General features: G+C 44.6%; 5 protein-coding genes across 5 annotated transcripts; all 5 read left to right on the top strand.

Moving 5' to 3' along the window:
- Positions 1-6,255: 6,255 nt before the first annotated feature.
- RB195_023512 (uncharacterized protein) lies at positions 6,256-7,146 on the top strand (the record flags this gene model as incomplete). The annotated part of the gene is made up of 1 exon (XM_064210976.1): positions 6,256-7,146. One exon carries the CDS (start codon positions 6,256-6,258, stop codon positions 7,144-7,146), a length of 891 nt encoding a protein of 296 aa, XP_064066857.1.
- A 285-nt stretch (positions 7,147-7,431) lies between these two features.
- RB195_023511 (uncharacterized protein) lies at positions 7,432-8,493 on the top strand (the record flags this gene model as incomplete). The annotated part of the gene is made up of 1 exon (XM_013451857.2): positions 7,432-8,493. One exon carries the CDS (start codon positions 7,432-7,434, stop codon positions 8,491-8,493), a length of 1,062 nt encoding a protein of 353 aa, XP_013307311.2.
- Positions 8,494-8,937: 444 nt separating this feature from the next.
- Positions 8,938-9,786, top strand: RB195_023510 (uncharacterized protein; the record flags this gene model as incomplete). Its single annotated transcript, XM_064210975.1, has 1 exon — positions 8,938-9,786. The coding sequence occupies one exon, from the start codon at positions 8,938-8,940 to the stop codon at positions 9,784-9,786; it is 849 nt and encodes a 282-aa protein (XP_064066856.1).
- Positions 9,787-10,606: 820 nt separating this feature from the next.
- Positions 10,607-13,876, top strand: RB195_023509 (uncharacterized protein; the record flags this gene model as incomplete). The annotated part of the gene is made up of 1 exon (XM_013445129.2): positions 10,607-13,876. The coding sequence occupies one exon, from the start codon at positions 10,607-10,609 to the stop codon at positions 13,874-13,876; it is 3,270 nt and encodes a 1,089-aa protein (XP_013300583.2).
- A 97-nt stretch (positions 13,877-13,973) lies between these two features.
- Positions 13,974-14,375, top strand: RB195_023508 (uncharacterized protein; the record flags this gene model as incomplete). The annotated part of the gene is made up of 1 exon (XM_064210974.1): positions 13,974-14,375. The coding sequence occupies one exon, from the start codon at positions 13,974-13,976 to the stop codon at positions 14,373-14,375; it is 402 nt and encodes a 133-aa protein (XP_064066855.1).

Here is a 14,375-nt window from a genome sequence, read left to right as displayed (position 1 = left end):
AAAACAAAAAATCGTAAATAAACAGGAAGCTTGACTTGGGGACAACAGCATGGTAGTTTATAAGGAATAATTGGATGGGAATAATTGAATAATACGCAAGGTCAAGCGTATAGTTGAGAAAAAAAAACCTTTTAAAAACGACACCCTCACATCACTCTTTCTGGTGTAGCCGCTAATATAGCAACCAAGAATTTGCTATAATAGACATTAATAGATTAATTAAAAGTAATCGATAGAAACAAGTTGAAGCTCAATAAAGAAGTTAAAATATGACAATATAACGCAATAAACATTGATGAATAGTACTACAACTATTATTGATACATAAAGTGCTGCAAGTAAAATTAAAATATATAATATAATATAGACACCATAGATAGCTCACTTCAAAAACTAGAAGTGTCAGTATATATGTAACATGTACACATATAAGTTTGAAAGATGAGGAAGTTCTCAGCGTGTATCCGACGTAACAATTTTTTTTGAATGGTCGAGAGTTCGATCTCCGCCGGAATCATTATTTTTCCGAAATGGAAACAACAGCTGAGAACGACAGAGAACACACGTTACAACCGTTTTTACATTACTTCGAGTTACCTACAATTTCACTCATCGCCAATAAAAACGAGCCGTCGACAATGACAATGAAAATTCGATCCCCTCCGCGATTTTTCCAACTTTCAAAGTGAAAAACGACTGATGCTGATGCATAACGGATTCTGAAGGCATTTTCACACTATATTCTTCTTCGTACACACAATTTTGCTTATTGACAGTGATTACAAACGATGAATACTCCGATTACCGCCGGAACTTCGATTTCTGCGAAACCGAAAAAACTCACTGGGAGTAGAATTTTTCCGGCAGTTTTTCTGAAATTGTATTTAAAGCAATATTTACCGCACTAGGGGGTGATTTAGAGGTAATTTTAGCGACTAACAATGGTCCTAACTGGATTGACTTTTTAGTGGTCGAATTTTGTAGTTGAAGTAAACATCAATAACAAACTGCAGAAAAGGTAAAAAACGAAAGGAAGGAGGAAGGTTTGCACAATGAAACATTTTAATTACGGTACTGAGTGGGATTACGGTAGCGCGGTTGAAAAATCCGGTGCAATATTATGATAGTGCATTAAAGAAAACCCTCAGCTGCAAATTTTGATCTCTGTAGGTATTCTGGTTCTCTCGGAAACTATTTGAAAAAAGTTCAAAAATTTAGCATTTTTCTCAGCTAGGTTTCAAAAGAACTAGGATAACTAGAAACACCAAACTTCGCTCGAATATAAACAAACTTTTATTCTACAAAACTGCGAGATTGTATCACATGGAACTTACTCTGAATGTCGTAATTCAAGTACTCGTGGAACCTACTTTGCACTAGTTTAATTTCCATTTCGGGCTGTAAATTTTTTCGACCTAGCAACTGCATCGAAACTTCTTTTTTTGAGTGATAATAAGAATTTTTACCATTGTTGGAGAAAAATGTGCTGTTTAAACTCTTCAACGCTAAATGAAAAAACTCTGCTTCTGTCAGGGATTGATCGCTGATCGCCTCAATAAAAGCAGCGCCACGACGCGCTAATATAATTTATGAGTACAAGAGCATCACTGGACTCTTTAACGGAGTACGTATTAGCTAACTAGTAAGTTATCTCCTCACTGATATAAAAGCTGTTAGGAACAATTACAACAACCTGATTGAGAAGTTAGGTTCAACGTCGTCAAGATGCGCCTTTCTACGATTGTGGGATCGCAGAGAACTTAAACTGTGGATCGTAAGTGCTCACGCACCTACGGAGATCACAGAGGACCACAACAGCAACGAGTTTTATTGTGAATTCAATATGTTGATATCAAAGATACCAATAGACCTCTGTGAGCGAACCTCATCATTACATCCACGTTTAAGAGGAATTATCGACGCCATCAGCTTACGTGCCAAGGAACAACCCCATCAACCCCAGAAGAGCAGCGAAAACGGAAAATGCCGACTCTTGGGCTCCAGATCGATCACATTCTGACAAAGAACATGTCTTGTCAGATATCCGAGAATTAATCTAGAGCGGGGCGGGTGTGGCGCAGTCGGTTAGAGGTCCGTTGCAGCCGCACGGTCGAGGGTTCGAAACCGCCCTAGTGCAAACCAAGCCTTTCATCCCTCCGGGGTCGATAAATTGGTACCAGACTTGTCTGGGAGGATAAAAACACTGACTTGACCATCGTCTGGCCCCCGCAAGTCATTGTATAGGCCAACACGCGTATCAAAACCTTAAAAACGATTACGAATTCCAGTAAAAGGCGTTGGCGCATCCGGAGTGGATTGATACGCCAGTGACTTTGACTTTATCTTTTAATCTAGAGCCGCCTGGGACGTCGCATTCGATTCCGACTACAGCCCAGTTCTCAGCTTTATGATGCGGTTCCAGAAAAGGCACCAAGAAGCTCAACATCAACCGAAGCTTGACTTGGCAGGTCTGAGAAACGAGGAATGCAGGAAGAAATTCTGCTAAATAGTGTCGATCCATACTGGGTAACGGACCAGGAAGAGAATGGATAACGCTGGTTCTTTCATTAGATGCATTCAGGACGCTGCAGAGAAAACCGGTTTTAGCACCGAGTAAGGAGTTCGCCTTTGCATCTGCGGAGACAACATCCACGTACAATTCTGTATCTGTTGCCCGCACTACTGGTGACTTCAGCCAAAAGAAACGTCTGAGAGGGAGGTTGCGTCGTTAGCTGAAACGTGATCATGACAACGAATGGACGTCAACAGCGAAGGAATTTGAGAACAGAATCCGAGAAAAAATCCATACTTTGCTAAGGCAGTAAAAAGAATGGAGAAGTGTTTGCCTCTCCTGAACACTGCCAATGGAGTCGCTGTCGGAGAGGCAACCCTTCCCATCTGGAGGAAACATTTTAACACTTCGCTGAAAGGAGAAGTGCCGTCAGTCTCTGCACGCCCACAGGCAAACATATACCGCGGTCATTAGAGAGCCACCGACCAAATCGCAGGGTCTGGTCTGTACTCAGAAGATAAAGATAAAGGATAAACTTTCTTGCGTTAATCAATCCGCTTGGGATGCGCCCCACGTTCATTTCGTATGGAAAGCTAAAGCTAAAGTATGGAGAGAGAATGAAGTTAGCGCAGAAATGCTGAAATCTCTTCCTCCTTCTTTATTCGTGAGATGACAAAAATCATTCGTTCGATATGGATGAAAGAAAGGATACATGATTCCTGGAGGCACGTTGTCATAATTCCTCACCACAAGAAGCTATCCGTCACGGAACCGAAGAATTACAGAGGAATGTCAGTGCTACGTGTAGTATACAAAGTCTTGGAGCTGATCATCCTGGATAAGCTAGTCAAACACAAAAACGAAGGAGCCATCTGCGACGAGCAAGCCGGCTTTCGCTATGGTTGATTGACAATTGATTAGGTGTTTATTGTGAGGAGAGTGATTGAGGTGTGGCAGGGATATTCGAAGCCTCTACAATTAGCTTTTTTGAACTTCAAAGCCGCTTTTGACTCTAGTATGCGCTAAAGCTAATTCGGCATTCAACTCATTGACCAAACGCTTGTGGTTTATCCCCATCGCCAACGAGGTCAAGCTGCGAATCTACCTACCCGCAAACCACCTTATCATGTTGTACGGATCAATGACGAGCGCAGTTTACGGTGATAGAAAAGCTTGACTGCGTGGAGAAAAGCCTGTTTAGACGACTGTTAGGCTTTCTTTGCCGATGGTGTGTCATAACGAGGAAATTTAAGAAGTGAATATGGTGTAGCGGCGGAGGAAAACACGAGAAAAGCGCGCACATCTTGCCCGGCCTCCTGAAATAGTTACGGAAGACCGTCTTTGGTCACTTCTTTGGTCATGTTATGAAGAGATGGTCTGATCGTCTTGTTCAGATTGTCTTGAGGATGCTTCCTGATCTTAATTGGAAAAGGCTTCCTGGTCGTATAAGTTTTTATAAAGTTCTGGACGGAGGTGGTGAAAGAAGATCTGAGAACACTTGACGTTGACACGCAGTTCAGTTTAGACGTGAAATTCCGCCGCTTATGGATTAGGCGACGGATGGGTAGATTTTATGCAAACTCTTGCTGAAGATCGAACAGGATGGCTCAAGTATGTTCGAGAACGACACATCCCGACTAAGATGCGGATAGCCGCGTTAGGCCGTAACACCCGCCCAAGTAGGTCAAGTAAGTCAGTAACACAAATTTGTAATGATTTGATTCAATGGTTTTCACTTCGTTTCCATTCAACTGTCCTCGCAACTTCTATCACATTATTTGCAATGATACCAATGCATAATGCATTTTAAGTGCGCGAGCATTGGGCTGCGTTCGCCTCACGCCCCGCCCATCACGTCCATCTTCTGCCCTCATCGTCTCATGAAGTGCGAAACATGCCTCGCAGGAGCACGTTATCTCTGGTGTTGCTTCTTTACGGGGTATCGATCGCTTACGTGTAGAGATACATCGAACAATTGTACACGAAATCCCAGAAATAGAAAAAATGGCGCTTTAATAACTTTTAACTTCAGCTTTAAATTCTGGTAAAACTTGAACTTTATGTAAAACAAACAAATCCAAACTTTTACAAACTGCAGAATCTTACATGAATTAAATAGTCTGTATAAATACAAATATACATTTATATCTTCTACCTAGTACTTTCAATCACGAATCTACGCCTTTCAAAAACCAGGTTCTTGTATTTACACCTTTTAACATTTATTTTGGAACGTTTTCAATTTTCAGCTTCATTTATGTTTTCTAATGTTGTTTTTTTTCTTTTACAAATCTTCTACGTTCTTTCTTTATTTTTAGCATTTTCATTTTCCACGTCTTTTTCTACTTGCTAATTTGGTATCTTTTCATTCTTTGAATCTTCCTAGAAGTCAACTCTATCACTTAATTGCAATACAAACACGGCACATGACCTCAGTGACGTGGTAATGGATGGGCGTGGCTAAGTGGTCATAGGTGGACTAAAATATGCCTCACTGGTCTATCGACAGCCTCTTTTGCAAGCACTTATTCGGCTGCAGATAATCGGCTGCAGGTGCCCAACGATCGCCCCCCGCTGGTCAGTAGGCTAGTAGGAAGCCTTCATGACTGTCTGAAGGCACCTAGACGCTGCTCCCAATTCTCCACTCTCTTTCCCTCTCCTTTTGATATAATGCTGTTCAGGCTTTATTTATCAGAAGGTTGGCGAACTACATACTGAGCCTGCCTTTCAGATACTTCAGATTATAGATGGATTTACACCTTGAGAATGCAAAATAATTATTATTGCAATCTCCGAGAAACGAAGTTTCTAAAATTTAGCACTCGAATATACTTTTTTGGATATCATTTAGTCTTAATAAAGACTCACAATCTCCACCAATCCTTTCAGCGGAGTCGTCTTGGTTGTGTTTTCTTTACGTTTTCTATAAAAAATTGTTGTAGTCCATATAGATTCCGGTAGCACCATTGTCCTGGAAATTTTTGTCTAGTTGCGCTTCATTGATTCTTGAAGTTATGTTTGTAAGAATGAATATGACAAGTCCCTAACAACAATTAACCAGTAACTTTGGTCATTCTATGGATACGCAAACTATGTGATCGCACGGCAGTATATGTATTAGGTTGCCCCAAGAATTTTTTTTCAACGGTCGTCGACATTTTAATTCACAGCAAGTTGAGTCCTAGTGTTGTGGCCCACGTCACGTAGTCCCCAACGCTTCGTCATCATTCTAATAGGCGGAGCTTTGGTAATGGTCTAAGGAGAGCACTTGTGTTGTGTGAGGAGGACGGTAGCGGTCCTCCCATTGACTTCTCTTTGTTGTCAATTTCGCGTCTTGTAATAAATCGTTATATTAAACGTGAATGAGAGTCGAAGGCTGGCACAATTTTTTTTGGTGCATCGGCCGATACCTTCAGTTAGCCCGCGTGGCAGCACACGAATCAGCCTGTTCTCGCTCATATTAAGGTCAAGAACCGCTGATTCCGGAAAACGAGCATCTTACCTCAACCCTAGCAAAATGAGCAAAATCACGCTCTTGCTACAAGGTCTCGAAGACGAGTACAGTGACCTAAAGTCAGTGGTAGAACTCTATAAGGAGACCGCTGGGCCAAATCAACCTCCCTCAGAGGAGCAAGCACTTCGCGTCTACTGCGAACAAAGAAGGTGTGAGCTGCAAATTGCGCTTGAGAAAAAGCAACGTTGAGAAAAAGCTTACCGCGCTGAAGCAAGTCTATCAATCTATCATGCAGACCGACAAAAAGGCAACTAAGCCTGAGAAAAAGGAAATGCTCTCAAAGATGGAAGAGTTGAAGCAAAAAGCAAACTTTCGCGTTCTCAAGCAAGACGGAGAATGCATAGTAATGGCGCTGAAAGCCAGACTGCATGAAATAAGCACACAAGTCGCTATTATAGATCTGAAAAACCTGCACTCACAAGATCCCAACCAAAACGAAATAGGCTTGCAGCCTTGTAAAGATGATGAATATGAGGACCTTGATCCATGTAGCCTACTATCAAACGCTGATCAAAAACGTGCAGCACAGAATCCAACAACCTATCACACTAGCGCGGAGCAACATCTTGAGCTGTCGCCAGCACTCAGAGTGAAGTACCCACAACTCAAGCTACCCCATTTCGATGGTCAAAACGAATCTTGGGAGGAGTTCTGGGATACGTTCTCCTTAATAATTGATCAGAATTCGCAGCTGAATGACCTCGAGAAAATACTCTACCTAAAGGACTCAATCAGAGGAAAAACTCAGCAGGCAATAAGGAGTATACCTATGCGTAGCTCCAACTACAGACTTATTGTCGATCTACTGCAGAAAAAGTGCGGTAACAAAGGAAACAACCGGTCGAAGATAGTGCAAAGGTTCATGAACATACCTCAAGCAACTTCAAAAGCAGCTAGCTGCGTAGCAACCCTGGATCAGGTGAAAGACCTTGTTTTCCAAATGATAGCCACTGGCTATGACATTCGGAAAAAGCATGACCCTCTATGGATTGACACAATTCTAGCAAAATTTCCGTATGAAATCATCAAAGACTGTATGAAGACAATCACAAGTGGATCAAGACTAACCGTGGGCACTTTGTTGGAAGAACTTCAAGATAGTGTCTCCTTTAGAGCCTAATTCGAAAATCGATACTCTTCGCTCACGTCGTCACATCGACGTGTGGACACCTCAAAGCAGCTTACGCGCGCTAATGTGAACAGAACTGTAAATTGCATATTTTGTCAGCGAACAAACCACCAAAGCGAGAACTGCCGCGCAGTAAGATCACCACTTGATCGCAGGCAAGCGCTGAGAGGACAACAGGTGTGTTCGAAGTGCTTCTCAAAAGAACACAGAAGTCGAGATTGCACGCGACAAAACTGTTCCAATTGTAATCGGGATCATCATACTACGCTCTGCACCATGGACACCGACAGGCGAACGCCCGTAACATCTGAAAAAGTGTCCAGGTCGAAGGAACAGCTGAGTGATCACGCAAACAGCCAAGAAAAAGAGAAACGGCATAAAAACAATTACCGTATTCAATCCAGCAGCGTGGTTGCGAGCGAAGGACAGCCAGCTGCAGAGCAAAGAAACGAGTCACAGTCCCTGATAAGTTCTTCCAATCTAGCCAAAGAAGATAGCCATCAGAAACAGCTGGTCCTCCTCAGAAGCCATCAGAAACAAGTGAAAAACAATAAGACGGGCGCCTACGAAAACGTTCTTCTCTTTCTACATTCGGGGGCTCAATGCAATTTGATAGAAGCGACCCTTGCCGACAAATTTGCACTCGTGCACAGCGAGCCATATCAATGCACGATGTATGGTATCGGAGGTATCGAGGAAACGTATATAGCACAAAAGGTGACCGCAGAGTTTAGAACAAGATTTGGTGAGAGTGTATCTCTGACTCTCAGTACCAAGCCAGTATTGACAAAAGCGTTTCCGTCAGCCGCTCTTACATGTTCCGATGTGCAGTTTCTCGAGAGAAACAATATATTCTTCTCCAACACGGCAACAAACGGAGAAGTGGTCAAACCCCATATTTTGATATTGGTCGAGGCATACGAGAACATTGTAATGCTAGACTCACCTCCGACAAAGCTGCCATCCAGTCTTTTGGCTCAAAACACAGTGTTCGGGCCTGCCTTGTTCGGAAAATCCGACACAGTCGGGCAGACACTCCTAGCTGAACATGTAGTGGTAGCTTGCCCCGAAACACTTGCTGATGTCAAGCAAGAGCTCCGAGAAATGTACGAGTTGGAGGGTATGGGGATTTCCACAGATGAGTACAGAAAAGATGACACAGCGTACGACTACCTGAATTGCTACGCAAAGCGAATCATGATCGAAGACGGAAGAATTGTCGCGCCCCTTCCATTGAAGGATAACGTTGTCGAGTTGGACAGCAACTTCAAAGTCGCAATCTCAAGACTGCATTCTCTCTTCAAGTTTCATGTCAGTCATCCAGAACAAAGGACATGATACATAAAAATTCTTGACGAATACAAGAGCAACGACGTAATCGAGGAAGTCTCGTCCCCAGAGCAAAGCTCTCTTGACAACATCACATACTACATGCCGCACACAGGAGTGTGGAGAAGCGAAAAACCCACACCCTTGCGAATCGTATTTGATGCCTCGTCGAAATCAAGTGGAAAACCCTCACTGAATGATGTAGTGCATACAGGGGAAAGCTTCGTCAATAAGATTCAAGACATACTCATGACATGCCGCTGGTGTAGCATCCTCGTTACTGGGGATATCCAGGCAGCATTCACACAAATAAGGATCATTCCTGAACACCGCGGCCTTCTACGGTTTGTATGGCTGACGGACCCAGACAAGCCTCCTACCCGCGACAACATCGCACACTACCGTTTCAAACGTCTTCCGTTTTGAATAAGATCTTCACCAAGCGTTCTAAACATGTCACTAACAGCATTTCTCACGAACAGCGATCTGCCACTAGCCAAGGAAATTCTAGACAACATTTACGTTGACAACGTTTTCCTCAATGCTAGCACAATACAGGAAGCTCTAGCCAAGATTGAGAGCTCCAGAGCATTGTTCGCCAACATTGGCATGAATCTAAGAGAGTTCAGTAGCAACTCGGCAGAAGTGAATGCCGGCATACCTCAACAAGCCAGGTGTATGGCAAAGCCCAACAAACTGTTAGGTGTAAAATACGACACCATCACTGACCGCTTATCCCTTACGATTCCATTTTTGCCCAAAAGGCACATGACAAAGCGAGAGCTTGTAAATGAGGTGCATAAATTGTACGACCCCCTTGGCCTTGTCGCACCGTTATCGCTCAGAGCAAGAATGCTAATGAGGGACGCTGTGATGCTGAAAGCAGGCTGGAACAAGCCACTCGATCCTGAATTCTTGCACGAATGGAACGAATTGTGCTTGGACATCTCAGGTACCGTCGTCACGATCCCACGCAGTATTGGTAGCAACAGCAAAGACACTGGGAATGCTACACTCTGGGTTTTCGGAGACGCAAGTCAGGTGGCCATATCATGCTGCAGTTACGTATCCCATCCGCCGGAAAATGACACGAAAGGCTTGTTGTGCGCCAAAACAAGGCTCGTTCCACAACAGAGGCAACTTCCTATTCCAAGACTGGAACTTTTAGCTATCCTGATATCTGTACGTCTAGCAAAGACCATAGTCACAAAATACCGTCATCGTTTAAAAGCCTTCTACATAGTAAGCGACAGCAAAATCGCTCTCGCATGGAGGAATCACGCAAACTTCCTCTATTTGTAGAAAATCAGGTTGACAGAATTCGAAAAATCGAACAGTCCATCCGAGACCTCGCAATATCGGTGGAGTACTTCCACACTGACTCAGAGAAAAATCTCGCTGACTTGGCAACACGACCAACTTCGAAAGAGCAATCTGAAAACAGCTCCTGGCTTACAGGTCCGCCGTGGTTTTCACTGCCGAGAACAAAGTGGCCAGTCGAGCCAATGAGTGATGAGTCATGGCTAGCGGAAGAAGAAAATTGAGGGCTAATGAGGGACTCAGAGACCTGCGCACCTGCACTCAAAGCGCACGTGGCGAAGTCCGACGGCATCATGGACTTGAGGCGCTTCAGACATTACTCACACGCGTTAAAAAGACTCACGCGGGCTATGAAGGCGCTTTCTCGCTGGGTTTTTTTTGGTGAATGCGCGCAGAAACAAACACATCACTGCAGAAATTGTGCGCTGTTTCGACTCCAGCAGAGAAATAACAGCGGAAGAGATGAAGCTCAGTGAAAACATAATACTCCGCAAAGAAGTAGAACACATAGACATCAACGTTGTACAATCAAAGCCCAAAGACAAGAGGATTTTCTATGACGAGAACCATCTAATTAGGGTTCAATCAAGGCTGACAAATGCTGCCTTCCCACGTGACACCAAACAACCCATCTACATTCCCAACGATTCTGAGTTGGTACGCCTCATAGTGAACGAGACGCACGACACCAACATGCATTGCGGACGGCAACATACGTTGTCTTTAATAAGAATGCGGTTTTGGATCCCCAAACCTTCGACGAAAATGAAAAGAACAAGGTCTACCCTTCGCGAAACCGGACATGGCCCTATTACCTGGAGACCGGAGCGTTATTTCGAAGACATTCCAAAATGTGGGCTGTGACTATCTAGGCCCATTTACAACCGACGCCGATGGTAAAGTCTACATTGCCCTGTATACATGCCTTACGACACCAGCGGTTCACCTCGAGCTTGTTGAGAGCGTCTCAGCATCTGCCTTCCTCGACAGCTTCTTGCGCTTCATAAGCCGCAGAGGAGTGCCAAACATCATCAGATCCGATTGTGGCACAAACTTTGTGCTAGGAGCCAAAGTAATAGGCACGCTGTTCCAGCGAAGCGAAGATAACGTACACTCGGTAATGTCCTACTCGGCAACAAAAGGTATCAAATGGGTTTTCAATCCTCCGGCATCACCATGGATGGGAGGTTTCTGGGAGCGACTCGTCGGAACCGTGAAAAGATGTCTCAACAAGACCATTGGTCGCAAAAAGTTAACATACACCAAATTGTTGACAGTGCTGACATGTATAAAAGCGGTGGTTAACACCCGTCCGCTAACAGTCCTTGATCCACAGGACATATCCAGTATACCTCTACGACCCGTAGACTTCCTCCAAGGCAACCTCAAATTCGCCTTACCTGAAGCCAGTAACAAGGAAGAGCTAGATGATCCCACCTACAATGATGCTACAATAGATACTGTCGAACAGGCGAAAGAAGCACTTAAATTTGCAGAGGAGGTTGCGAACTCCTTCTGGAATAGATGGCACAATGAGTACCTAACCGAGTTGCGGGACGCGCACAAAGCTGTGCATAAGCAGCAGAAACATACATCGCGCTCGCAGCCAGAGATAGGAGAAATCGTGCTCATACAGCAAGATGGAATTGTAACTAGAAGTAATTGGCCTCTTGGCCGAGTCGTCGAACTTGTCAAAAGTTCAGATGGACTGAACCGGACAGCTAAAGTCCTTACTTCATCACGTAAAACTATCAAGCGACCTATTTCGAAACTTACTTCTCTCGAAATAAGGAGCAAGATATATGAGAATGATGGCAACAAAAGATCCACAGGTCAAAAACAGCAACAGCAGCCGACAAGAATTCTTCCTCCCAGAAAGGCGAAGCAAAACAAAAAGTACTATGACGAATTTCCCAATGAAGAGGAGCTCTCACATTCTCACATAGTAGCTACCTCAAATACCATAGCGACGAGATTCCTATACCCACTTCTCGTTCTGGCTTTGGTCCACACGAGCAACGCATCGCACATACTATGCGCAGAAGGGAAAGTCTCGGTGAAACCATCTTCTGACACATACACACTCTGCCTCAATGATGCCTGCCGTAACCGAACCGTCAATGACACCAGTACATTTGTACTACCCCCATCAGCTCACCATAGTCATGTGAACTTGACACTTCACAGTCATGCTGAAGCCAGTGGGCAGCAAAGCAGAATGTGCCGGCGTAGCAAGTTCTGTGACGACAAAGCGATATTCACTTTGTCGTTGCTAGGGAATCCTCATTGCTGGCCCTTTGGAGCCATTTTCACAGCAGTCTGCATTGTAGCGACAGCAATACTTCTCGTGGTATTGTGCTCCATGGTCGTGAAGAAAATAGTACCGAAGTGCAGCACCCATCCCATAACGAAATTGCGCAACCAGAGTCCAGCGGTTCGCACTCATGTGGACATGCGACCATCAAAGTTCGTTGTGGTTGCGCTACTTGCTCTAACAACAGTGCCCTCAGAAACCCACGCTTGTCAACACCCCCATACGCGTCACAGCACGGAGCTTGTTTGTAACGATTCAAATATGTGCACGATCGAGTATGAGCGAGAAGTTCTATTCAATAAGCTTCACAGGGAGGTATGCGTGTATCTAAAATACCGAAATCAAACCATAGGGAACCTTGAAATAAGTCTGGAGAGGACACGTCATAAGTGCAACAAAGAAACGCTCCTCTATACAAGAGACACGTCGCCAAGAGTATTTTCTGAAAAACGATGTCCTTTCATGGGTTCCTGTCTTGGGGACACGTGTTTCAATCTTCGAGCAAATGATAGCGTTCCCGAACTGCGTGAAGCAGAAGTATATCCCGGCTACTCTAAATGCAGCGAGACATGTGGAGGTATCATATGTGGATGCCTAGGTCTTCCGCTTGCAGGATGTCTGTTGTATCGAATTGCTCACATGCCTCTCGATAACGTTGTATACCACATATACAGGTGTCCTTCATGGAGCCCCGAGGTTCATGTGAGAGTTCGATCCACATCCGCTGGCAAAGAAACATCTCAATCTGTTCAACTCCATCCTTACGTCCAGGCGAATGTGGCTGGATGGAACATGAGAGTTCTCTCTCTACAGCACCTCTTTGCGGCTGCCGCCAACAGAAGGTTTGCAGAATCGCAGAAAACTCACATGATTCTAGACGATGGGTTCAAAGTGGCAGTCGAATGCCTTAGCGCAGACGCTGCTTTGCGGAGATTCAGCTCATGTAGAAACAGAATCATGTGCGCATGTTCAACGAATTCGAATGCAGCCCGATGTCTATGCCCTCAACACACTTTCAGAGCAATGCGAAATTCTACTGCGGTTCTACCGCTCTCCACAGTGCACTGCAATATTTCAGCAGCAGACACAGTTTCGATCGACTCCCATGAAGCAGAAGTAACGATGGTAATTACTTCTCGAAAAGAAATTCAAATGACCTTGATAGCCATAGATCCTTCCTGCACCATAAATGCAACGAACGTCACAGGCTGCTACAGTTGCACAGAGGCGGCCAAAACAACCGTCTACTGCTATTCCGAAAAGCCTCGTGAATTGGCACTAGACTGCTCACATCAAACATTTCTCCTCAAGTGCTCAACAAAAAGTGAAGCAAACCATCTCAAGCTCGAATACAACCACGCGCATGTACAAGATCGCTGCCGATATCAGTGTGGGGCACAAACGCACGATATTCTCCCAGCGGGAAAATTACTGTATCATAGCAGTATGACGGACGACGAAATTTTTGATAGCGCAAGTAAAAAAGTGAATGGCAGCTTGTGGGACGGCTTCTCAATCCCAGATAGGAGCCCGCTCATGATGGCTTTCGTACAGCATTGGAAAATATCACTGAGTGTGATAGCAGCCTTCGCTATAGTTGTTCTTTTGATCTACGCTTTCGGTCTTTCCGTTATCGTAGCCCTCATCAAAGTGATCACTGCAATCGTCGAGCTGCTTTTACACACACTGTTCGCATGTCTTGGCGGCGCCCTCAAAGCTTGCCTCCAGAGAGCAGTCAATGACTCAACGAAACAGTAGCCCAGACCGTCTCTCCTTCACTACATAGGGAGCAAAAAGGGATGTCACGCCCGATTTTCTCCTTTCGTAATAGTTCGTAGTCCTCTGTCGTCCAAGCATGCCGAAACAGCTGCCGCCGTCTAGCACGTCTGCCAAAGAAGACGCACCTGCAACGGGCCTCGAGTCAGCACTAAATTCTGACACCTTTGAGGTCTCGACTCGCCTAACCTTGAGTCTACTCATGTCTGCTATTCAAGAGCTGAAAGACAAACTGCTTTCACTAGAGAGCAAGATCGACACTCTTCTCGCCCAATTACTACCCCGCCTCTTCTGTATTTTCTGTGAAAACAACAATGAAGACGGTCATCGATTCTCCAATTGCACTGTATTCAGTGATGCTATTGCTAGATCACTGCGACTACGAGACCTGAATAAGTGCATCAACTGCCTCGCTCCTGCCCACGGCCAATGTCAGCATAAATGTCGCACCTGTGGCGGCCCACATCATGCATCATCATGA

Source organism: Necator americanus, chromosome X (genome assembly GCF_031761385.1).
Source record: "Necator americanus strain Aroian chromosome X, whole genome shotgun sequence".
Lineage (NCBI taxonomy): Eukaryota > Metazoa > Nematoda > Chromadorea > Rhabditida > Ancylostomatidae > Necator > Necator americanus.
This window is presented reverse-complemented; position numbering and strand designations above follow the sequence as displayed.